The sequence below is a fragment of the Xyrauchen texanus genome, chromosome 8 (genome assembly GCF_025860055.1).
Source record: "Xyrauchen texanus isolate HMW12.3.18 chromosome 8, RBS_HiC_50CHRs, whole genome shotgun sequence".
NCBI classification, from domain to species: domain Eukaryota; kingdom Metazoa; phylum Chordata; class Actinopteri; order Cypriniformes; family Catostomidae; genus Xyrauchen; species Xyrauchen texanus.
The window spans coordinates 19,644,084-19,670,464 of NC_068283.1; the positions used below are offsets into that span (position 1 = coordinate 19,644,084).

General features: G+C 40.8%; 1 protein-coding gene across 3 annotated transcripts in view; it reads left to right on the forward strand.

Moving 5' to 3' along the window:
• The window catches only part of LOC127647532 (rho GTPase-activating protein 23-like), a 102,374-nt gene that overhangs the window by 64,370 nt on the left and 11,623 nt on the right, over positions 1–26,381 (forward strand). For 2 of the 3 annotated variants that reach the window (XM_052131807.1, XM_052131805.1), the window contains exons 7-18: positions 1,723–3,463; positions 13,216–13,374; positions 13,947–14,055; positions 14,164–14,203; positions 14,426–14,563; positions 15,309–15,602; positions 24,061–24,122; positions 24,285–24,510; positions 24,811–24,963; positions 25,181–25,259; positions 25,363–25,436; positions 25,569–25,658. In XM_052131807.1, the coding sequence (XP_051987767.1) occupies positions 1,723–3,463; positions 13,216–13,374; positions 13,947–14,055; positions 14,164–14,203; positions 14,426–14,563; positions 15,309–15,602; positions 24,061–24,122; positions 24,285–24,510; positions 24,811–24,963; positions 25,181–25,259; positions 25,363–25,436; positions 25,569–25,658 (3,165 nt within the window). The remainder of the gene's footprint in view (positions 1–1,722; positions 3,464–13,215; positions 13,375–13,946; positions 14,056–14,163; positions 14,204–14,425; positions 14,564–15,308; positions 15,603–24,060; positions 24,123–24,284; positions 24,511–24,810; positions 24,964–25,180; positions 25,260–25,362; positions 25,437–25,568; positions 25,659–26,381) is intronic. The other variant, XM_052131806.1, reaches the window with a different exon arrangement.

The window sequence follows — 26,381 nt, forward strand, 5'->3', positions numbered from 1 at the left end:
ACACATCTAAATAGACACAGAAACAGAAGACATTTCTAATGACATAATTCAGATTATTTTAAGAAGTTATTATAGAGCAATGTGTTACAAAATAGATTGCTACAGCTGCACTGACTTTGACACATCAGCTGTTAATGAAGTGGTCATAAGATTTACTGGCATACACACAAAAACACGGAAACATATGCATTCCTCCCTCAAATAACACACAACACACAAACATTCCCACACACATATTTTCTTTCATGCACAAATTACCCAATTGCCCACATGATCAGACATGCAACACATCTCATTTAAGGCAAAGAGAAGCCTTTACACATGTGTGTGTTGCATACATCGATACATTCTGTATACACACTTGAATTAATTATCTTACTAGAGCACTCAAACTGGTCACATTACCCATAAACCCTCCTAAGAGACCCCACTCTTTCTTACTCTGCAATCCATTCCCCAATTCCCCCTCTCCTTCTCAGTCTGTCGCTCCACGCACCCCTCCTTACACCCGCATCAACTACATTCCAGGGATGACATCATCAGTTATGTGGCCCATCCCACACTTCCACAGGGTGGTGAGACAACAAGATGGTGTGAGAGAGAGAGAGAGAGAGAGAGAGAGAGTGAGAGAGAGAGAGAGGTCAAGAGCAATGGGTTGGGTAGGGCTGAGCTCACCATAGACAAGAGATATCGAGAATAACAGAAAGAGAGAGGTATGACAACAAGACGTGAAATTGTCAGTGCGAAAACAAGGACATAAGAGGTACATTTTCGAGGTTAAAAGAATAATATAAAGAACAAGAATAAGAGAGATAGAAAGACACTCTGTATACATTGGGACTTAGGAATGCTGCTTTCGCTCTGTGAGTTTCCATTCTCTGTGTTCATATATTTTAATGTATTAGCAGACTGCATACACTGTGCTGAGTTAATTGATTTACTTGTTTTGTCTTGAGTCATACAGCTCTTCCTCAGTGAGCCATGTCTCTGTATTGTTAATACATTTTTAATGTAGCACTCATCCCGAGTTTGTGTCAGTGTGTTTTAAGGCAAGAGTTAATGAGGTTCTGGTGCTTTTGGTCAAGTTGACATCCTCTCTGGAGTCACACAGCAATCACTGCACAGGTCGTACAAGCTATTGAGGTTTGGAGTTGCAGTTGCCAAAGCACTGTCTTCAATAATGTTATTTGTGATTATTAGCATTTTACTTGTAGCATTAGGTTTTTAAGCCAGTAGTATAGGCAGGGTTTTCAGGTCATGGAAAACCTGAAAATATCAGGGAATTTTTAAATTGTGATTTTATGTCCTGGAAAAAGCGTGGACATTAATAAAATCATTAAAACAAATCATAATGTCATGAAAATTAATAAAATCTGAAAAGTATCACCAATAGTCTATATTTTCTAACATAAACACATTTTATAGTATGCTCAGCTCATATTAGAAGCTAAAATGTTTTACTATAATATTATGTATTTGCTAGAAATTGATTTTTGTGTGAACAAATTCTTATACAGGAAAACACAAATGACTGTAAAGATCATGTACATTCAAGTGTGTGGGAACCCTGTACAGGTGTTTGTGTCTGCGCTTGGGAAGTTGTGTAACCTAGTATTATACTGAAACTATCACATGATCAGGCTCTACAATCACTTTTTAACTAGTTTTGTACCACATTATGAAACACTTTTCTTTGTTTTGAACTTTGTCACTCTTTTGCAGGCATACTCCCATGATGCCTACCTTAGAGGGAACAATCCATACACAGGAAAGGCCTATAATCTTCCACCACCACCTCCTCTCCTCTACTCCCCACGTACAAAATCACAGTCTCCTGTAGGGTATTCCCCCTGCCCAGTCTCCTCACACATGGGCCAAAACCAGCTGGACAACTGGAGCTGCTGGCCCGGCTCCTTCTCTGGTCCCTCTCCGCAACTTGACAACCGGACAATCGCTTCCAGCCCTGTCTGGGCAAACAAAGGAAGGAACTGTGAACCAGTGGGTGTTGGTCACAGTAGCCCTGCACACCGAACTGAGGAGATCCAGTATGGAATGACCGATGGGGAAAAACAGCCAACCGGTCAAACTAGAGGACATTCTTACTCATCCTCTTCCTCCTCAGGAGGGATGATGAGCCCAATTCATCATGCACATTTGCCAAACCAAAATATGGGTACTGCCATGGGCCATGCTGGAGGACAAAAGGGGAGCCCACCATGGGCTAGCCTTTCTCAGCCAACATCAACACCCCCTTCCAGCCGCAGCGAACACACCCAACAAGCTCTTTCCAACTGGTACTACAGCCAAGTTCCAGGTCGTGAGCGAGAGCGGGAGCGATCTAGTTGTCACTCCATGTACCCACAACACAGGAGTTTCTCACAGGATCGTCTAGGTGAGCTTGGGAGGGCGAGATGTTCCCAACAAAAAGACTTCCCTCACAGCGTGTCACAAGACACATTGTTGCTTTTGCAGCAGCAGAGCACTGCAGCACATACTGACCCCCATTGGAGCCGTGGAGACGGGAGAGCTGAGCATGCATATGGACAGCACCCACCTGTAATGGCCTATGAGCGCAAATCCTCAGAAAACCTCCTCGAAAGCCAGTACTGGCGCTCAGGATATTCATTGGAAACTGTAGACCGAGCTGTGGGGGTACTCTCACCACGACTGGATAGATCCACAAAGGTCCATCATCCGCCAAACATGACTGAAGGCTATCCGAGGCGTGGTGGACATTTTGCCGCTACGCAAGTCCAACACATAGAATTACCCCACCAAAGTCATCACCACACACCCCAATACCATCAACAGACACCTGAAAACCTCAAACGTACAACACAACACATGCACCAACACACATCTCAGACATCACAACCTCAACAGGCAGCTCCACAGACAAGACATTTGCCCTCTTGCCAGACTCTAGATGAAAAGCTGATTGGCTACCGTAGCTACAGCCCCTCTTTTAATCGCAAGACTGGCCGCCTACTGCAGCAAGCCCAGTCATTTAGAGACCCCTCTTATACAGGTCCACACCTTAGCTGGACCCCTACACCCAAGACCAGTCCTCCAGAAGGACTTCCCCCCTCAGGGACTACACCCTCCCTGGCCCCACCAACCACCTCCACTACATCTGCCATTTCCACACCCCCTGAAGGACAAGACAGAGCTTATCGACCCACTAATCATGATAGAGCGGCTGGGGGAGACACAGTTGAAGTCATCTCTCAGACACAGGAAGTTGTTCTTAGGCAAAAGCCACCCACTGGCCGCAGGGGTGCGAACGCGCTCCGCCATCCACATTTCGCCATAGCCCTTGACTCCAGTGACCCTCTACTCTTTACCTATGACCCTACTGACCCCCCTGCCAAAGATGATTGTGCTGTTTCACATCGTTGCACGAATGGTAACCTACCACCACTGACCATAGACAATGACTCTCTTGCTTCAATTCCATTCATTGGTAAGTCCCTTCTCATTGGCCCTGGTATTGTCCCTTTCCTATCATGTTCTCTTTTTTCTCTATATTCTTGTATAATTTTTTTTCCATGTGACATTACTTTTTAGCCTAATATGCAGAGACAACTAGCCATTCATAAATTGATTCCTTTAAAAAGTGTAAACAGTGTGCCACTATTCAAAATGTTGCTCTGCTTGTTTGAGTGGCCCATCCAGCCCAAAACAGAAACATTGGCTCAACCAAGCGTGTGTGTTTAGGATATGACTATCAGTTTGCTTGGCAGTGTTTGGAAAACCTGTTTGAAAAGTCATTATTTTTACAATTCCAGTTGGTGACTATAGGGGCACAAACATTTTGCACTTCACCTTTAAGTGCAATCAAGAAACTTTCCATGTGCACATGATAAGATCATGTTCATTTGAGGCTTGCTGTTGAATATTTTAGACAAACATCTGTCTGGTTCTCCTTCTCTTTCTCTCTATTTCCATCGTTTGCTCACTCTCTCCATGGTTATTATTTTAACAGGAAAACTGATTAAGTATCCAGACACCATTAAAATAGCCTGATGGGAATGTTAGAGAATGACTAAACTTGTCATAATAACTCTCAACCCCACTGGTCTTACCCTTCATTTCCTCTGTCTGTTGAACCAGGATGAATGTCTATGCATTAGGTAACACTGGAATCTCCCACAGTTAGGCTGACAATATTAGTTGTCTATGACTGAATCAGATTTACTGGATTTAAATGAGTCTTAAATTAGTCTTTGCTCTCCTTCTTTTTCATCTCATCCGGTGCCTTGCCCATTCTGTCCTGTTTCTATTTTACTTGATCTGGAGCTAAAGGATTTGTTAGTTGTTGTGAGAAATTACTGTTTAACCCATGAGTTTGAGTGTGTTTTGGGCCGTGGAGAAGTTTTGACATGCCTTGACATTTGTGCTTTTTTCAGTTGCTTAAAAACATATTAATGGCTAATGTCTGATAACACTGTATTCAGCATAAACTGGGCTACAATAATATGTGAGCAACATGTACCGCACCGGAAAAAGGTTTTTATTTTTGAGAAAATAACGTTTATGCATGGTTTTTGAAAAAACAAAATTTTAAGTCATTGAAATAAGGCCATATATCACATAATAAATATTTGTCCACAAGATTTTTGAGAACTGGATCTTGTAGTTTTTGCTACAAAATTATGTGAAAACCATCCTAATCACTCATTCATACAAAACAATATAGTAATTTAACTTTTTTAAGACATTTTAGTGTTAGAAAGGTCATATGCGAGGAGGCGAGAATTATCATGAATATTGAAGTGATTCACACCTGAGGAGACAAAGACCCTCCCATGAGCCCATCAATGAGGAATGTGACAGAGAAAGAATGAATTTGAGGAGACTTAATGATCAAAATCAAGTTTTAAGTCAAAAGAAGTAATCTGACTATACATGTTCTTTACATAAAGACTTAGAAATGTTTTAGAAGAGGTCACTTCTGCTCACCAAGACTGCATTTATTTGATCCAAAATACAGTAAAAACAGTGATATTGTGAACTCTTTTACAATTTAAAAGAACAGTTTTCTATTTGAATATATTGTAAAATGCAATTTGTGATCAAAGCTGTATTTTTTGCATCATTACTGCAGTCTTCAGTGTCACATGATCCTTCAGAAATCATTATAATATGCAGATGTTTTTTTAATATGCTCATATTTACATCACATTCGACACATTTACACCTGAACACATATTTGCAAGCACAAGCTTTGTTGATGATAATGAGGCAAAATAAACACTATTTAAAATGTAATCTAAACATTCATATTATTTTTATATCATATTTATATCATACAGCATACAATTAAAATGCCTGCTTTAGCCGAAACAACATTTATATGTAACTAAAACTTGCCTATTAGGACATAATTCAAATATCAATACTCTGAATCCTGGCTGGCAAGTCTGGAAACAGTCCCACTAGTAAAATATGTACGTTTATATAAAATAGCATGTCAACTAATGTAAGTAAAACTAAATGACTTACTCATCTGAAATTGTATCCTCGGCTGGATCAAGTCACTCTTCAAAATACAAACGTTCATCGGAGTCCCGCTCTTCTTCTGAGTAAAATGTTAACTCTTCATCACTCTCCAGGAGTTTCCTCACTTGTGTATCATGCCATCTTCCAAATGCGCAGAAAAGTGAATGAATTTGATGTTTTAGAGGCCCAGTCGGGGACGATTACCATTTGCATTGATCGCTTCAGCACATTACCATATGAGTAGGGCCCTCTGCCCGTGGGTGTGATCACATTAGGGATAATTAGCTGAGCCAGGAGAAATTGTACATCGCTTCATACAGATTACATTGCATAAGGATATTTTGTTTTATTTAAAAGTAGATATATTAAGCTTTCTTTAGACATATGTTTCATGTTTGTGTGATAAGATTTTGCAGAGTTTTAGTAAATTTTTTTTACATGTTTCAGAAATATGCTCATGGAGACAGAGACGTCTGATAGCTCACCCTTTTTATTTTCTTTATTTTACAAATCACAAGGTTTTGTCCTTCTTGTGAAAAAAGTAGACCCTTTATAGTCTACGCCTTACATTTATCTGTGTGCCCCAAAATGATGGAGTATTTTAAGGTGTTTCCGCTGTAATGACGAAAAAAATCCAGCAGGACTCGCCAGCGCGTCCGTCGACCCCAGAGGGTTAATGTGATTTGTATTGATGAATTTATATAGAGACACTGGATGATTGAGATTTGTTTGTATGTGTGTTTGTGTGTGTGTTTGTAACCTAGCCTTACTTTGGGGGACAACATTGCTGAAAAATTTCCTCAGAAGTTAGCTAAATCTGACAAAATCTCTTCAAATGGATGTGCTCTTAGGGAAAAGTGGCTTATAAATATACTGTACGTATATACGGTATATTTTTAATTCAATAAATTTTCTTTTAAGGTTAGGTTCGGTTTAGATTAGGTTAAGTCTGTAATAATTATGATTAATGTAATTTTAAAAGAACAGAAGTCTATGGTGAGTCACTGTTTATAAGATGCACATTTGAAGTCAGAAGTATACATACACTTAGGCTGAAGTCATTAAAACTAACCACTCCACAGATTTAATATTAGCAAACTATAGTTTTGGCGTGTCTGCACGGCACAAGTAATTTTTCCAACAATTGTTTACAGTCTTTTACTTTTGATTGACTATATCACAATTCCAGTGGGTCAGAAGTTTACATACACTAAGTTAACTGTGCCTTTAAGCAGCTTGGAAAATTCAAGAAAATGATGTCAAGATTTAGAAAATTAGCCAATTAGCTTCTGATACGAGGTGTACTGAATTGGAGGTGTACCTGTCGATGGATTTTAAGGCCTACCTTCAAACTCTGTGCCTCTTTACTTGACATCATTGGAAAATTAAAGACCTCAGAAAAAACATTGTGGCCTAAGTGTATGACATTCATCTATACAAACAATAGTATGCAAGTATAAACACCATGGGACCATGCGGCCTTCATACCACTCAGGAAGGAGACACATTCTGTCTCCTAGAAATAAACGTAGTTTGATGCGAAAAGTGCAAATCAATCCCAGAACAACAGCAAAGGACCTTGTGAAGATGCTTGAGGAAACGGGTAGACAAGTATCTATGTATATCCACAGTAAAATGAGTCCTATATCGACATAACATGAAAGGCTGCTCAGCAAGCAACAAGCCAGTGCTCCAAAACCACCAGAAAAGCCAGACTACAGTTTGCAAGTGCACATTGGGACAAAGATCTTACTTTTTGGCTATAACGACCATCGTTATGTTTGGAGAAAAAGGGTGAGGCTTGCAAGTCGAAGAACACCATCCCAACCGTGAAGCATGGGGGTGGCAGCATCACATTGTGGTGGTACTTTGCTGCAGGAGGGACTGGTGCACTTCACAAAATAGATGACATCATGTGGAAGGAAAGTTATGTGGATATATTGAAGCAACATCTCAAGATATCAGACAGGAAGTTAAAGCTTGGTTGCAAATGTGTCTTCCAAAAGGACAATGACCCCAAGAAGTTGTGGCAAAATGGCTTAAGGACAACAAAGTCAAGGTATTGGAGTGGCCATCACAAAGCCCTGATCTCAGTCCAATTTGTGGGCAGAACTGAAAAAACATGTGCGAGCAAGGAGGCCTACAAACCTGACTCAGTTACATCAGTTCTGTCAGGAGGAATGGGTCAAAATTCTAGCAACTTATTGTGAGAAGCTTGTGGAAGGCTACCCAAAATGTTTGACCCAAGTTAAACAATTTAAAGGCAATGCTACCAAATACTAACAAAGTGTATGTAAATCTGACCCATGGGGAATGTAATGAAAGAAATAAAAACTTAAATAAATGATTCTCTCTACTATTATTCTGACATTTAACATTCTTAATAAAGTAGTGATCCTAACTGTCCTAATACAGGGAATGTTTTTTACAATTAAATGTCAGGAGTTTAAATGTATTTTGCCAAGATGTATGTAAACTTCTGAATTTAACTGTAAATGTTTGGAAAGTCCTACTGTGTGACATGGTATACTCCACCTAAAACTATTTGAACAGCATTTGCTAATTCTGTTATTATTATTATACATTCTGTTTTATGGCCTCATATTAAATGAGAGAGACTATACTGGATTTTTGTGATTTTAGAATTAATTTGTCACCCTGAAAAAAAATAGGTTGAAAAAAAAATTGGTGAAAAGTTACATGACCTAAAATATGCAACTTTACTTTTACTTTCATGCAAAATTTTACCCCAAATCTAGTTGCTGATAAATAAAAAGGATAATAGACATGCTATGTGTCAACAACTGTACCAGTGAAAGTGTGCATGCATTTGCGTGTTTGCTCTGGCCTCCAGCTCGTAGTGATCCTGTCTCTGCTTGCCCTTTATTACTAATCCAGAATGCAAGAATACGTCTAAAAACAAACTGTGACATACACATACGCCAAAGTTCTTCATGTTCCTTGTGATAGAACCAGGTTCTATACGGTTGGCTATGAATCTCTGTTTCCTCTAATTATGTGTTTATTGCACAGCTGGATCCAACTAGAGTGCTGTCCTTAAAATTTTCAGTTGGTCAGTTGGTTTCCTTTAATATTGTTATTAGGAGTTTATATTTGCAAAATTTTATGAAAAACTAAAATATAATTTCATAGCTATTTCTTTTTAGATTGCTCTCACTGTCAGACATTTTTTATTTAATTTGTTATGATCGTATAAACTGCTGTTAGTGCAGTCTTCATTCCTGAGGAGGGTTAAACCTTAAACCGCCATGCTTTGCATAAAACTGCCCCACCTATAGCATTCAGCACTCATGTACAGCATAGTGACAGATGCATGTTCCTGCTTATCCACAGCTGCACAGCACAACACAGAGTTAGACCCTTCAGTTTGCATATGTTTTTAATTTATCTCCATGCATTATGTGAATAAGAGCAGGATTGTAACTATATATTCAGGATTTGGGGGGCCAAATATAATAATTTAAAATGCAACCACTGAAAAACACATATTGGTCAACTAATCTGAATGATAATGGGAAAGGGGTGTGTTTGTGATGAACGGCCCTGGAATAGAGGTTGATGGATACAGAAAGGCATAAAAGATTTAAAATAAAATATACTGAAACTAACAAAAGCTCACAATCCACATTATACACAAACACAAGCTGGGCAATGTTAAAACATAATGATAAAAACACAACAGAGTGTCTCTCTCTCTTAGTGGATGTGTTTGTATTAAACTTTCTCTTATTGATTCAAGGTGAACAGAGTTGTATGTTTGTGTTATTGCATATTTTTAGTATGTAGAGATTACATGCAAATAAAATGATTACAACTAGCAAAGATAGAAGAGAGGCGATAAATACTGTATATATTGTGAATCAGTGGGATGCATTGCATGTAAGTATATCAATCAACAGCATCAAAGTAAATGTCTATTCGCACCAAGTCTCAATTCGGCCTGATTAAAAAGGTTTTACATTTGTAGATTTAAAGGGATAGTGCTCGCAAAAATTGAAATTCTCTCATTATTTACTTACCCTCATGATATCCTGGGTGTGTATGACTTTCTTCTTCACCAGAACACATTTGATGAAAAATAGAAAAATATCTTTGCTCAGTAGTTCCAAAAAATCAAGTCTTCTGAACTGACATGATCACTTTTGGTGCGAAAAATATAAATATTTAAGTACTTTTTTAATCTTGAAATCATGCTTCTGGTCAGAAGCTGTACTTGCATTGGCATTTGAAACATGTGAGAACTGAGGCTTGTGCATCACAGCCAGAAGAGCAGTGCTGTTTACAAGTGAGAAGGAGGAATGCTGTACAGTAGCTTGTTTGGTTTTGGTTTAGATCTGTATTGATCTTTTTCATTACTCACAATGGTGCATTTGTGTGCTATCCTAGATGTCTCAACCGAGTGGAGAATGTGAGATTACAACCTTATTCATGGCAATGCAAATACGTCACACGAGAGACTGGTTGGACTCCACCCTCTCGTGAAGCATTGGATTATAATTACAAAGTACTTTAATAATCATCTTTTTTCACACCAAAAGCGACCGTGACTTAAAAAAGCAATTTAGAAGACATTCATTTAATCGATGGAGTCATATCAAATACATTTATGCTAACCTTCTGTGATTTTTTTGAGCTACAAAAGAGAAATTGCCATTAACTTGCATTTTAAGGACCTACTTAGCTGAGATAGATCAAACTGCAGTGATCTGGGTTTTTTTTTTCAAAAAAGCAGATGCCAATCAATTTATTCAGGTGTCCAAAACTTTAGAAATTATGAAAATTTGGCATCGGAAAACAGCTTATAAATCATACTAAATTATGTTTTTTGAAAATGTAAAAATGCAGAATGTTTTCTGTGAGGGTTAGGTTTAGGGGTAGGGTTAGGTTTAGGGGATAGAATATAAAGTTTGTACAGTATAAAAACCATTATGTCTATGGAAAGTCCCCATAAAATATGGAAACACTACTGTGTGTGTGTGTGTGTGTGTGTGTGTGTGTGTGTGTGTGTGTGTGTGTGTGTGTGTGTGTGTGTTAGTTCATACTCAGGCTGCTGTAATGAGGGCCTTTGTTAAACCCACAGAGCAGCTATTTCTGCCAGTGGCTGGAAAACAGGCACAGTCCAGATTCCACATCCTAGATTGGGAATGTTTCCACCCCTTCTACCTTCCAGACAGAGAGCGATGATTGAGAATGCCTACACTGTACAAAAATGAAGTTGCATTTTGTCATGCTTATGGGGGTTTTTGAGTCACAGAAACTCTATTTAAATTACTTTATAAAAATACATGTTAGACCATGAATATTCCCTTAGACAGAGTTGTCTGAACAAACAATTTCGTTATTGAACAGTGTTGCTGATGTGTGAATTCCCAGCATGCATTGCAACACAAATAAATTATGTGGTTTGTGTTATAGGCTTGTTTTTTTCTGTTTGCTGACTTTATTTATGCTGTTTTTGTTTTATTTGTGTGGTGATGTTAGGAGCTCATCTTTTAACTTAATGAGTTTTGTAAATTGTCACTGTTATTTAAAGTAATTACAATTGTGACAAAATGAAAGTATTCTCATATTGTGAATTGTTAGTTGGCTGTACTAGAAATTAGTAGTTCTCAACAAGCATTTTTGCATTTATTGAACAAACATATTCACATTGACTAAACATAGCAATATCACTGTGAACAATTATTAAAACAGTCATTGAGAGTTGAATTTTAAGTGTGCTCAACAAATCTTTTTTACAGTGTATTCCTCCGCTCTGACTCCCTGGCCATCTCTATGACTTAGTATTGGAAAGTTATTTGTCTTTGAAGAAAGTTGAGAGAGATACAGTATACGTTCTCCTATCCCAGTTTAATGTGCGATAATTAAGCCATTTCACGAGATCGTTTGCCCATATAATCTTTAAGCTATTAAGGTTAAACTTATTTGGCTTGCTGTCCACAGAGGAGGGGCTCGATGAAGCAGCTTCAACTCGAGCTCTGAAATTTCCCCTCAGGACTATTAATAGGAGATTATTTAGGGGGGCAAGATGCCTAGGGTAAAGTTGGAGTTGGGGAGGTGGAGGGATGCTGGAAACAGCTGAGACAGAAGAGAGTTAAACAGCTGCTTATATACTCTGGCTGTTAATTGAAAGATTAGATGGACTCGCTCCATCCGAAATTACATTTAGGAGCTTCAATTATAGGATGATTTGCCCAAAAAGTGTTTGTTTCAGTGTCACTACTAGCTGACACAGGCTTAACTAATGGCGTTAGTTTAGGACAAGATCTGGTTGTCCAGCCAGAGTACACCATGATGAATGAGTGTGATGAGAACTGAAAATGAACATCCCATGCTGAAGGGAGTTGAAGCTTAAGTGGTGGCTATGACTTACAAAGATGGTTAATCACACTGTTAAATATGACAAGACGTATCAGAGATAAAAGAACTCACAGACAAATAGACATTAGAGAGTTTCAACAGGGGAACTAGACTTTGAAAACCATCTTGTTTACATTTAAAGTGATGGTATTGTGCTCATGACACCTAGTGGTATGGAATGGTATCGCTGCAGACTGTATGTTGGTTGACATCTCCTGAAATCATTGAGATGTCCATGTGCAGCCATCTTATGTTTATACATTTATAATCATACCTCTGCAGGTCAGGAAAGACCTAACATATAACCAAAACTTTAACTGCTCTGGCCAAAGAGGTAGTGAAAGCACATGTAGATCAGAGCATTGAAAACGAATAATTAATTTAAAGGGCAGTGCCACTCAACTCATGCCATGTGTGTGCGTGCGTGCATGTGTGTGTGCGTGTGTGTGTGTGTGTGTGTGTGTGTGTGTGTGTGTGTGTGTGTGTGTGTGTGAGTGGTTTTGGAAATAAAAAAATTGGAAGGTACCTAAAGGATCTTTTAAAGTATTAATTGAAACTGGTTTATTAACATGAAGATGTGTTTCTACAATAGTTGTTATCAGAGCATACCTGCAGTTACTGGCCACTTCCCACCCAATACACACATATAACATTGAGCTTTGAAGCACACACTTTTTCAAGAACTGAAACCATGCCTAAATACAAAAAGGACATGTACATCTCATTTCCACATTGAGCACATTTTACATGGAGGGCCACGATTCAGGTATAAGAGAGAATGCATTTTGATTATTCAGTCTTTGTTTTCTTTATATGTCACTGTCTTGCACTGTCATATGTACCATATAAATGTTTTTATTAGCCAATGATCATACTAACTGGATGCTGATATGCTTTTTGCTTCTTGCATCCTCTCTTGGTTCTGTATGTGTGTGTTAATAGATACAACTCTACATCTTACTATGTTGTGTTATGAGTTTGTGCATTTGATGATTGTGAAGAGTCTCGTGTGCAAATTCAGTTTATTTATTTTTGTCTTGTATTTACAAGTATTTGTGTCAGAGAACAGAGAAAGAGGCAACTCTTGTGTTTTTAAAGTATTATTATTATCTCAATAACTGTGCAACACCATATTGCTTTTCCTCTAATCTTTCCCTCCTTACTTTTCTTCCCTTATATTATTTTTATATTCCATTTCTCTCTTAATTCTATTACCAAATATAACTTTCTATCTCTTAAATTTGTCTTCCTTCCTTCCTTCCTTCCTTACTTGCTTCCTTCCCCTTTCTCCCCTCTTTTCTTCTCCTTTCCTCCATTCCACTCCTCCCACAGATGAACCGACCAGTCCAAGTGCAGATTTGCAGGCGTGTCATGTCCCCGCCTCCTCCATCGTGTCCAGTGGTGGTCTTAAGTCTGCCCCTGCAGTGGCCACAAGCCCCACCTCTCCAACCTTCACCTTTCCCTTCAAACACCTTTTCTCCCACGACTGCAGTGAGTGACCGGAGAAAGAGAAAACTGTTCTGTTAATACTAAATGGCCAATCACATTACTATCCTTCAAAATATTCACACAATCATGTGCAATAAGATACAAATATGACTGCCTGGAACTGTACCGACAAAAATTTCATACAATTTGAGGAACTGTTTAATAATTGTTCCTCTTCGAGACACAAACATTCAGAATCTGCATGTCAATGATGTAGAGCTTCCCCTACTGCATGCATACTCATACTGCAAAACTACATAAAAACTTCCCAGATGGAAAAGTATCTGTGTACTGCATGCGCACACTGCATATGTCCACTTGCTTGTTCGGTAATGTACTGCCTTGCAGCACCTTTGGACTTCACTGAAGACCTCAAAGTTCTATCTTAAAAATGTGATGTCCCTTCTGTGAAAAATTCACTTTCTTTCCCTCACCTTATTTTAGACTTCCATTTTCCTGTATCCTACTCAGCTCAATACTAACTGTCCTCCATCAGCCGTCTTTTTTCTCTTGCACAATGGTATATTGCCAGACTAATGGATGAATCGACTCTCTCACTCTCTCTTCATGAGCAGATGATGCCAAGTCTAATCGTCGTTCCTCTTATCTGTTGGCCATCACCACTGAACGCTCCAAGTCATGCGATGAGGGTCTTAATGCATATAGAGAAGAGGGGCGAGTCTTGTGAGTTTTGAGTCAAATATATTTTATAGATAGTATTTGGTGATATTTTGATTTCAGATGTGGGTTGATTCTGTGTTTGAACAAATTCTCATTGTGGTCTTTCAACAGGAGGCTTCCAAAAAGAGTCAAGAGTTTCTTTACTGAAGGGGTGAGTTTAATTTCCTGAATTATAGTAGAGACTGGCTCATACACTCTGCATGAACCAAATTTCCTCTTTTTTATGGTTAAAAAAGGAATGTAATCAGAATAGTATAGCTTTTATATTTTCTCTTTCATTATTCTTGGTCATTGTGTATTGATCCTTTCAATTCTATTTGTGTTAGAAGTGTATTTTTGAGTTGTGTAACTCTTCCCTGTGTCATGCTTGTAGTCTCTGGACAGTCTGGGTGCAGCTGAGGAGGCCCGCACTAAACGACACTCTACCTCTGAGCTGGGTAGCATCAGCTATTGTGACGTGAAAAGAGAAGGCTGGCTCCACTTTAAACAGATCCACACGGAGAAGGGCAAGGTAAGAGAAAGAGAGGGGTGAGGGTTAGCTTAAAATCCAGAAGAGGACTGACTCTTGTTGTTTCTTTGTAGTTGTTAGCAATGTTGCAATACAAGAGTGGGCTTGAACTTTATACTGATACTTATTGGCAGGATGCAGCATCATGCAAAAGTGTCTGTGTTACCAATGCCATTTTAGAAAACGTTTACAATACAACTATACTCAGAATATCTTTATTATTCTGAACTACCCCCACAAAAATAAATAAATAAATAAAATGGAACCAAATCATACGTTCGGTTCCTCCGCCAGTGCAGACATAATAATGTAATATAATATGCACATATTATATTTTGTGTTTCATTGTTTCCCAGGATTAAACAAATCAGTGTCACCTTTTTGTGATTTGCATGCCACTTTTGTGCCATCTTAGCAGTGAAATGTAGCATGTGATATTTTCACTGGTCAAGTGATCTCAATTCAATGGCACCTTCTAGGGGGGCCACCCTCATGTAAAATAAAACTGACTCAAGTCATCATATTAAAAACATTTTTCAAAAAATACTATACATTTCTGTTGGTAAAAAAACTTTAGTGCGCCTTCAAGGAGTTATTGTACCTGTTATAATTGAACTGTAAGTTGCTATGAATAAAATCGCAAACTAAATAACAATTAATTAGTTAATCTTTTGTTTATTATCTCTAATTAATTTTATTTAAATTTGTCTATTTGAAGACATTTTTTCTCTCTCTCTTTATCTTGAAGAAAGTGGGTAGTGCCATTTGGCCTTGGAGAAGAGTCTTCTCAGTGCTTCAGTCCCATTCACTCTTCCTTTACAAAGACAAGCGAGCGGCAGTGCTGGGAGGTGGGGCTGAGGACGAGCAGCCAATCAGTATCCGGGGTTGCCTTGTGGACATAGCGTACAGCGAAACGAAGCGCAAGAACGCGCTGAGGTTGACCACACAGGACTTCTGTGAATACCTTCTGCAGGCTGAGGACAGAGAGGACATGCTGGAGTGGATCAGAGTCATCGGAGAGAACAGCAAGACTGACAACGAGGTGAGAAAGAGTTGGATACATAAATAGAGAGCGTGAACGAAGGTCATATTGCATCATTAGTAACTGGAGTGTTTCAACAGAAAGTCTGTACCCATTAGGGGTGTAACAGTTAACATTTCTCACAGTTCAGCTTGTATCATGGTTAGGTATGGTTCGGTATTTGCAATGTTAAAGAATAAAGAAAAAAGAAAAAAATTATATATATATATATATATATATATATATATATATATATATATATGTATACACTGCCAAATCCAAAGGAAGAATACCCTACTATTTGGTAACAAACATTACAACAGGTTACAATACTATAGTAAAATCATGGTAACTTTATGGAAACTAATAATTTACTATTTTCAAAAAAAGTTTTTCAATAAAATAAAATGTTTATTATGCCCATATACTACAAAAACAAACAAATATGCAACAATTAACAGGTAACATTTTGCAGTATGGAATTGAGTAAACGTGTTTTTTAAATTTGTTCATGAAAATGTTTACTTCTGAAAAACTTAAACAAAAGACATTTCTAAATTCAATGGCAATTTAAACAATATGAAAAAAAAAAAAGCAATTAAAATAACAAAATGATAAAAAAATCTTATATATAACCACCCCAAAGCAAACATTAACTGTCTCCAATGGCCCCATTTGCCATCATGCACGTTTACGACAACAGGTGAAAAATGATGTAAAGATTTTGCTCTTATGGAAATAAATTGGTACTTTTATTCACCAAAGTGGCATTCAACTGATCACAATGTATAGTCAGGACATTAATAACATGAAAAATTACTATTACAATTTGAATTAAATTACTTCAAAGAGTTCTCATCAAAAATACCTCCACGTGCAGCAATGACAGCTTTGTAGGTTCTTGTCATTCTAGTTGTCAGTTTGTCCAGATACTCTGGTGACATTTCACCCCACACTTCCTGTAGAACTTGCCGTAGATGTGGCTGTCTTGTCGGGCACTTCTCACGCACCTTACAGTCTAGCTGATCCCACATAAACGCAATGGGTTTCAGATCCATAAACCTCTTTTACAATTAGTTGTCCAATGTCTGTGTTTCTTTGCCCACTCTCACCTTTTCTGTTTCAAAAGAAAAAAATAAAAAGTGGCTTTTTCTTTGCAATTCTTCCCACAAGGCCTGCACCCCTGATTCATCTCTTTACTGTTGTAAATGAAACTGGTGTTGAGCGGGTATAATTTAATGAAGCTGTCAGCTGAGGACATGTGAGGCATCTATTTCTCAAACTAGAGACTCTGATGTACTTATCCTCTTGTTTAGTTGTACATCTGGCCTTTCATATCTCTTTCTGTCCTTGTTAGAGTCAGTTGTCCTTTGTCTTTGAAGACTGTACTACACCTTTGTATGAAATCTTCAGTTTTGGGCTATTTCAAGCCAAAAAAGTTTTTGCCATTTTTGACCTAATATTGACCTTATGACATGCCAGCCTATTGTATACTGTGGCAACTCAAAAACAAACACAAAGACAATGTTTAGCTTCATTTGATGAACCAAATAGCTTTCAACTGTTTTGATATAATGGCAAGTCATTTTCTTGTAACAAATTATCAATTTAGCACGATAACTCAAGGATAAGGTGTTGGAGTGATGGCTGCTGTTTATGGGGCCCTTCTAGATTTCAAAAATGACTTTTTTCAAATAGCGATGGTGCTGTTTTTTACATCAGTAATGCCTGACTATATTTTGTGAATACCACTTTTGTGAATTAAAGTACCAATTTCCTTCCAAAACAGCTAAATCTGTACATTATTCCAAACTTTTGGCCACCAGTGTATATATATATATATATATATATATATATACACAGTTGCAATCAAAATTATTCAACGCCCCTGACTAGCCATACATTCTGGTGATGTGAATTAAAACACATCAACTGAAACCTCAGTAAACAGTCAAAGTAAGTTTTAAATCACATTTGAGTGATTTTGAGAACAGTGGAAAACAGAACTGTTTTAAAAACCCACATTTTAAAATGAAATATAACGAATTCTCTCCACAATTGTCATGTCAAAAATGTTCAACCCCACAAAATCAATAATTTTTGGAGCTTCCTTTACCCTTAATAACAGCAAATAAATGATTCTGTAAGTGTTCTCAGGCTTCGGACACCTCCCTGTTGGAATCTTTACACATTTCTCATGAGCAAAAGATTCCAGCTCAATGACATTCTTTGGTTTCTGTGCTGCCACTGTTTCCTTGAAATCCCAACAATGGTTTGCAAAGGGATTTTAATGATGGACTGAAAGGGCCATTTAGGGACATTCCATGACCTATCCCTGAACCAGATTTTGGACAACTTGGATGTATCTTTGGTGTTATTGTCTTTCTGGAAAGTCCAGTAATCACCAAGCTTCAATTTACACACTGAAGGCATCACGTTCCCTTCCGAGGGAACTCGCACTGCGTCGTTGAAAACGACTCTTTGGGGAACGCTCCTTAGCGTGCGCCTCTGAATTATGAATGAAACTATTCCAATCTTGATTGGTGTTGCGTCATGACGTAACATGTGACGGCATAACCGGATGCATAAAAGTGACGCCGGCACACAAACACATTAGCTTTCGCTCTTCAGCAAGCGCTCTATGTGTGTTGTTTGTCTGATTTAAAAATATTATGGCCACCCAACAGTTCATGAAGTGCGTGCACCCCTGCCCTCGTTTCATTACGGGTAGGGACACGCACGCTTTATGTGTGAATTGTTTGGGAGCGCAGCACGCACAGGCAGCTCTCGAGGGATCTGCCTGTGAAAGTTGTGAAGCACTACCCATGAGAGTGCTGCGCTCCCGGTTGGCGTGCTTTGATGATCACGGTCAGGCTCGCGTTCCCCACGGATCTGGTCCCGCGTCTGTTGAGGCAGCGGCGGTTGAGATCGTGGGGTTCGCAGCGGATCTTGCAGATGAGAATGAGACTGCTGCGGCACTTTCTCATTCTTCGTTTGAGGATCCCGAGCCTACTGTGAGTGGTGCAGAAGCCCGCGTCGCGGCTTCTTCTGCCCACGATCAGGTCCCAATGCTTGAGCTCTCTGCTTCCGAGGAAGTGGATATGCTCAGCATTGATGCGGACGACCGTGAGTCAAGCACGCCAGTTTTTGGCCAAGCTTATGAGGAGCTGATTGAGGTTGTGACGCGTGCCGTGCCCGTGGCCAGACTTGATATCAGCTGGCCACAAAATGAGCAGGAAACGCAAGTTGAAAGACAAATTAGACGAGCGTTTCCTGCGGCACAGATCACAACCTCAGCGCCGTGGTTTGCCGTTTTTCCCCGATCTCCAAAAAAAAAAAAAAAATAGAAATATATATCTCGAGATCGTGGGGTAAACCGCATTCGTCCCGTGTCTCCAGCCCCAGTGTGGTGATTACAGACGATGTTTTGGGGGCACGGGATATGGGCTAAAACCCCGGCGCTGCCTAGTAAGCCCTGCAGGGATACATCTGCTTTAATAAGTAGGGCTTACATGGCGGCAGGTCGGGCTGGTTCTTGCCTGCAATCAATGGCTATTGGCCGCTCTATGGCAGCTATGGTGGCCACAGAGAGGCATCTGTGGCTGAATTTATCGGGGATAAAGGAAAAGGTTAGATCTTTTCTGCTTGATGCTTCCCCCGTAAGGTAAGTCTAAATCGAGTAGGGCAAGCAGATCAGCCCCAGCCATCAGTCAGCTCCTCGCACCACAGAGTTCCCCCCCGCTGCAGAGCAACCGAGGTTGTTCTCGCAGCGGCGTCCTCAGGGAATCGGTGTCGGTTTTCCGCCATCTCTGACGCTTCGGGCCACATCAATTTCCAGCGAACGCACACCGTGCCGTTCGTGTCAAAAAAAATAAAAAGGATCCATTGTGGTCACAAGAACCGTATCGACTAAATCCTGCCGGTCTCTCGCTTCAGAAAGTCGAGAACAGTGCTCGAAAAACACCCGAGACCAGCCTCGAGAGGCTGGTTCCCTTAGTAGATTTTGTAGAGGCATGGAATCATCTTCCCAACATATCTGCATGGGTCCTGCATATAATAAAATCAGGGTACAGACTGCAGTTCGGGCATCGCCCCCCCCAAATTCTCTGGGGTGATGCAGACTACAGTGGTTCCGGAGCAGACTCAGGTGATGGAACAAGAAGTGCAATCTCTGCTGCTAAAGGAGGCCATAGAACGTGTTCCTCATGCAGACAGGGAGTCCGGATTTTACAGCCGGTACTTTATAGTTCCAAAAAAGGATGGGGGGTTGAGGCCGATTTTAGATCTCAGAGTTTTGAACCGGCCTTTGAGGAGGTTCAGGTTCAAAATGCTTACCATTCCTGCCATCGTGAGCCAGATCAGATCCGAGGACTGGTTTGTCACGATAGATCTAAAAGACGCCTATTTTCATGTATCCATCCTTCCATGTCACAGGAGGTTCCTGAGGCGAAGCTTACCAATATCGGGTTCTTCCGTTCGGCCTAGCACTCTCTCCCCGCACATTCACCAAATGTATGGATGCAGCTCCTGCTCCTCTGAGACTTCAGGGCATCCGCATACTGAATTATATCGACGATTGGCTCATTCTGATCCAGTCTCGAGAAATGGCGGGTCGGCGTGGAGATGTCGTCCTTGGCCACATTCAAAGTTTGGGGTTGAGACTCCACACAAAAAAGAGTGTGTTACAACCATCCCAGTGCACAACGTTTCTGGGTGTTGTGTGGAACTCGGTTACGATGCAGGCACGCATGTCTCCTGCACGTATCGAGTCCGTTCTGGCGATGGTGTCCGGGTTAAAGCTAGGCCAGGCCATCACTGTAAAGCAGTTTCTAAGACTGCTGGGCCTCATGGCAGCGGCATCCAACTTTATACCTTTGGGCCTTCTACACATGAGGCCCCTCCAGTGGTGGCTGAAAGCCAAGGGGTTTTTCCCGAAGGGAATCCATTTAGTAAAATCAGAGTAACGCGCAGATGCCTTCGTTCTCTGCTAATATGGAAGAAACCTTGGTTCCTGTCCCAAGGGCCAGTGTTGGGAGCGTCATGTCGCTGGGAAACCGTTTCGACAGACGCCTCCCTCACTGGCTGGGGCGCGGTCATGGACGGCCGCTTTGCCAGGGGTCTGTGGCAGGACCATCATCATTCTTGGCACATAAACAGTCTAGAGATGTTGGCTGTGTTCAGGGCTCTGAGGAGCTTCCTTCCAGACATCTAAGGTTACTATGTCCTAGTACGTTCGGACAATACATCAGTGGTAGCTTATCTGAACCGACAAGGGGGACTCAGATCGCGCCCTCTGTGCAGACTGGCACATCAGATAATTTCTTTGGTCCCAAGGGAAAATACTGTCTATCAGAGCATGTATGTTCCGGGGGTTCAGAATCAGGGAGCAGACATCCTGTCGAGGCAGGGGCTGAGGCCCGGGGAATGGAGACTTCATCCAGAGGTGGTGAAGTTGATATGGGACAAATTTGGACCATCGAAAGTGGATCTATTCGCGTCTCGAGAGACGTCTCACTGTCCATTTTGGTTCTCCCTCTCACATCCAGCCCCACTGGGGTTGGATGCCATGGTACAGGCCTGGCCGAGGCTTCGCCTGTACGCATTTCTCCCGATCGCTCTGCTCCCGGGAGTCCTGGAAAGGGTCCGCCAAGAGGGCATCAGTCTACTTCTGGTTGCCCCGATGTGGCTGGCCCGAGTATGGTTCTCAGACATAATCTCACTCCTGATAGCTCCGCCATGGCAGATTCCTCTGAGGAGGGATCTGTTGTCTCAGGCAGGGGGCACAGTTTTCCACCCTCGTCCAGAGCTGTGGAAACTGTGGGTCTGGCCCCTGAGGGGGTTCAGTACCTAAATGCTGGTCTATCAGCGGGGGTGGTTGAAACCATACTTAACTCTAGGGCTCCGTCTACTAGGAGATTATATGGCCTCAAGTGGAATGTGTTCTCCACTTGGTGTAGAGAACATGAAGTAGATCCAGTTATCTGCCCGGTGGCTTCAGTTCTGGAGTTTCTTCAAGATCGTTTCTCTGCGGGTCTCTCCCCTTCCACACTTAAGGTGTATGTGGCTGCCATTGCGGCTTTCCATGCACCATTGAGTGCTGGGCCTCTGGGGAGACACCAGCTGGTCATTCGTTTTCTCCGTGGTACATGGAGGATGAGACCGACAACCAGGTCCAGGGTTCCTGCCTGGGACCTGGCGGTGGTTCTCGAAGGGTTATCCCTGGCCCCCTTCGAACCCCTTCAGTCGGCCTCGCCCAAGGACCTGACGTTCAAGATGGCTTTTCTCTTAGCTATTACCTCTCTAAAGAAGGTGGGAGATCCTCAAGCCCTGGCAGTAACACCAGCTTGCTTGGAGTTTGCCCCTGGCGGAGTTAAAGCCATTCTGCACCCGAGACCTGGCTTTGTGCCTAAGGTGCCTTCTAACACGGCACGGTCTACGGTCCTGCAGGCATTCATCCTCCACCTCATGTGTCGGCAGAAGAGGAGAGGCTCCATTTGCTCTGCCCTGTCAGAGCTTTGAGCGTTTACCTCGAGAGGTCCTCTTCTTGGAGGAGGTCGGACCAACTGTTAGTGTGTTTTGGGTCACCTAAGAAGGGGCTCCCTGCTTCGAAACAAACCATTAGTAATTGGATTGTTCAGGCTATTATCTTGGCGTATAAGGTGCGCAATTTGCCTTCACCTTTGGCCATAAGGGCTCATTCAACTAGAGGCATGGCGTCCTCTAGGGCTCTCTTATGGGGAGTGGCCCTTCAGGAGATCTGTGAGGCATCCGGTTGGGCTACCCTGCACACTTTCATCAGGTTTTCTGCACCTCCCTAGTACGCCTGGCGCACGTGTGCTCTCGTCCTAGCTGAGTGCCTGAGTTCAGTTTCACTTTCGGTGCGTGGCCTAGTGGGCATTCGTTCCCCAAAGAGTCGTTTTCAACGGCGCAGTGCGAGTTCCCTCGGAAGGGAACGTCTCGGGTTATGACTATAACCCTTGTTCCCTGAGAAGGGAACGAGACACTGCGTCGTCCTGCCACACCCCTCAATGCCTAAGAGCGGCTTGCTTCATCGCTAGGCTAATGTGTTTGTGTGCCGGCGCCACTTTTATGCATCCGGTTATGCCGTCACATGTTACGTCATGACGCAACACCAATCAAGATTGGAATAGTTTCATTCATAATTCAGAGGCACACGCTAAGGAGCGTTCCCCAAAGAGTCGTTTTCAACGATGCAGTGTCTCGTTCCCTTCTCAGGGAACAAGGGTTATAGTCATAACCCGAGACGTTTTTCATGTCAAAATGGCCTGATACCTGAATCCATTATGTCAGTCACAAAGTCAGGATAGCCGTTTCCTGCAGCCACAAAACATCCCCATAAGACCCACCTCCATGCTTGACTGTGGGGATGGTGTCATTCTTGTCATCACCTTGTCATCTTATTCCAGACGTACTGATGACCCATGGGTCAAAAACTAATTTTCAGTTTAGTGTCATACCTCTATAAAACCTTCTTGTAGGACTCCACAGGTCTTTCCTAATTACTTACTGAATATTCAGTCAACTGAATATGTTGACACATTTCCATTGGAGAAGTTTTGCTTTCTTCCACACCCCAAGAAGGTTGCTGTTGTACCACATTTAAAAAATATATTAATGGTGCTGCCAACTTTGTCTAGTGGAAATTGAAGTGCCTTGGAAATGTACTTTTAGTCATGACCTTACTTGTGTAATGAAATAATCTCAATTAGATTTTGAGACAAATAATTTTTATTTGCATTTTTTGCATAGAAATACATTTTGGCTTACAACGCTAAACTTAATTTTGTAAAACTAAGTGCCATTGCAGATTGATGACTTATTTTTATTTTTTTTTAAACAATTACTTGTATATCCTTACATATTTAAGAAACAGCTACATGCAATAGGGGTTGATAATTATGATATGGCTGTATTTTTACAAAATCCTGCTATTTAGAAATATTATGTTATATATTCACACTATGACTTTGAATGTATCACTCAACTGATATAGATGTAAAGTTTAAAAAGTTTAGAAAAGCATTTGTAAATCCTTACTGTCTTGGGGGGATTTAATTATTTCAGTTGCAACTGTACATGCCTAAAGGGACTTCCTCATGACTCACGTCAATGTTGCTGAATACATTAAGCTCTATGGAGTGTTAGCATTACCTCTGTCAAACACTTAATGCGGTGCTCAAAGTTCGAGCAATTTCAACTTTCACCCTGTTGCCGCTGACCTTTCGAATTGTCAATCAACAAATACCAGACAATTCAGATGATGTATCATTATGCGGGCGATGTTAACAGCAAAATAAAAAAATAGTCTACTGCACTTTTCATGCACCGATCAAAGCATCTCTTGACACTGGCATTGAGCGGTGTATTTACATCCCGACGTGAGTCATGTGGCAGCCTCTTAATACAATTTCGTTTTTCAAAATTAAAAGTTTTTTTTTATTTATTTGTGTGCCTGTAGGAATTGGGTTTTTCACGACAGGCTCTCATCAGTAAGAAGCTTAATGACTACAGGAAGCAAAGGTGAGTTTGGAGAGCATTGTGACTTTGCACTGCTACAATGGGCACTTTTTAGTCTTTAAGCTGGGGGGGTGGGGGGGGGGGGTCCTTTTAGATTGCTGGGTGCATATTGAATGGTTGTCTCAGGGTTACAATGATCATCTTCTTCTTGGTTGCCTCCTGTAGTCCAACGGGTAATAAGATAGACTCCTCACCCAGGGTGCCTCGAATGACGTTTCTGCTTAGTAAACAAGACAACGGCATAGCACCTCCACCAAAACACGATGCCAAAGATGAGAGTAGCCCTCCTAAATCTCCATGGGGCATAAACATAATGAAGAAGGCCAAGAAGGCAAGTCCTAAAGCTTTTGGGGTACGGCTAGAAGACTGCCAGCCCGCTACCAATAACAAGGTGAGTCATTTATCGATGTGCGCTTTAAAGAGCTAGTTTACCCAAAAACGAAAATGATATCATCATTTACTCACCCTTATTACTTTCTACCTTGGAACACAAAACAAGATGTTTGGCAGAATGTTCATTCACGGTTCACTCTCATCGTGTGGAAATAAAAATGCAATTAAAGTTAATAGTGACTGAGGCTTTCACTCCCTGAACATTCTGCCTAAAATCTCCTTTCGTGTTCCAGAGAATCAAGTCATAGGTGTTACTGTAAGTACTGTGTGCTTAAACTGGTTGTTTGTTTGTGTGTAGTTTATCCCCCAGATTGTGGAGATCTGCTGCGGGTTGGTGGAACACATGGGGCTTGAGTATACAGGGATCTACAGAGTGCCAGGAAACAATGCTGTAGTGTCCAGTCTGCAGGAACAGCTCAATAAAGGAGTTGATATCAACACTGCTGAGGAGGTGTGATGTTTATTCACTCACACACGGTCTCTTTCTGACACACCATCATTGGTACATTTCCACTGGCTCTTTAAGACTGAGTCAACATACTGGTCATTTCCACTTCCCATGTTGAAGGGGATGCTTCCTCATACTGAGAACTCTATGACAGTCAGTTGTGTTCAACAAAATCTGTTCTGTGCCTCTAACTGCTTTCACTTTGTTCTCTCTTGTACAGAAATGGCAGGACCTGAATGTAGTCAGCAGCCTGCTGAAGTCCTTTTTTCGTAAACTTCCAGAACCCCTCTTCACAGATGGTGAGATTTCTCAATATATGTGCAAGCACTGTTTTATGTATGTACACAAATTACACTGTATAACATTTTCTCTGTCTTCTATTTTCCTTGCTCTTTAACTTAGACAAATACATTGACTTTATTGAGGCCAATCGCTTGGTGAATGCCAGTGATAGACTTATGACGATGAAGAAACTGGTATGCGTGTGTTTTTAATATGTTATTTCTACTACCACATTCTTCTGAATGTTTCTCTGCATACTGTTTTCTTCACATTGCATTGTTTTTTCTTTCTTTTCCCTGTCTCTCACTTTCTTGCTCTTCTATCAGATCTGTGATCTACCAGATCATTACTTCCACACTTTAAAGTTTCTAGTCGGACACCTAAAGACTGTGGCAGACCACTCTGACAAGAACAAGGTAATATAAGTAATATAAGATATTCTGATTAAGACTGCGTCAAATTTAAGGTAACAATGCACATTCTAATGCTTAAGCTGTGCATTCAAATTTTGGGTGTGTGCCAAACACTGACGATGACTGCAGATGGATTGCATTCTTGTGCTAAAAAAGGCTTGACACAGCACAACAAATACATTTTAACAGAAAGCAGGTGTCTCGAGACGTTAGTTTAAATGTTGAAATTTGTTTTAATTTGACATGGAATCTAAAAAATCACAGCACTTCTGCGCGAGTAGCTGAAAAAGCAACGAAATGCAGCAAAATTATCAAAGACGTCAAAGTCAAGCACATGTTTATATAGAAAAACAAATGGTAAACAAGATGGTTGCAAAAGCGTTCGTTGTGAACAGCCCCTTAGGTGTAGCTCTTTAGCCATTGCGCCTTGTTCTCTTGTTAGCGTTTCTCAGATTTGAGCCGTTTCATCAACGAGTTCAGCCGAAAAACACTACTATCTGGGAATATTGGTACCTTACAACAGTAATTAAAGAATACACTGTGGTATAGCTGTTATCATAAAGCTTGAGCCTGGGATAGTACTGAGGGAACAGTGCAACACCATGTCAACATAGAACTGTATATAAAAGTGTAAAGGAGGAGACGAGAACAGGCTTGACAATATAAATAATAGTTTCATGAAGAAATAAACCAAAAAGACACAAACAGACACATATGACGGACATG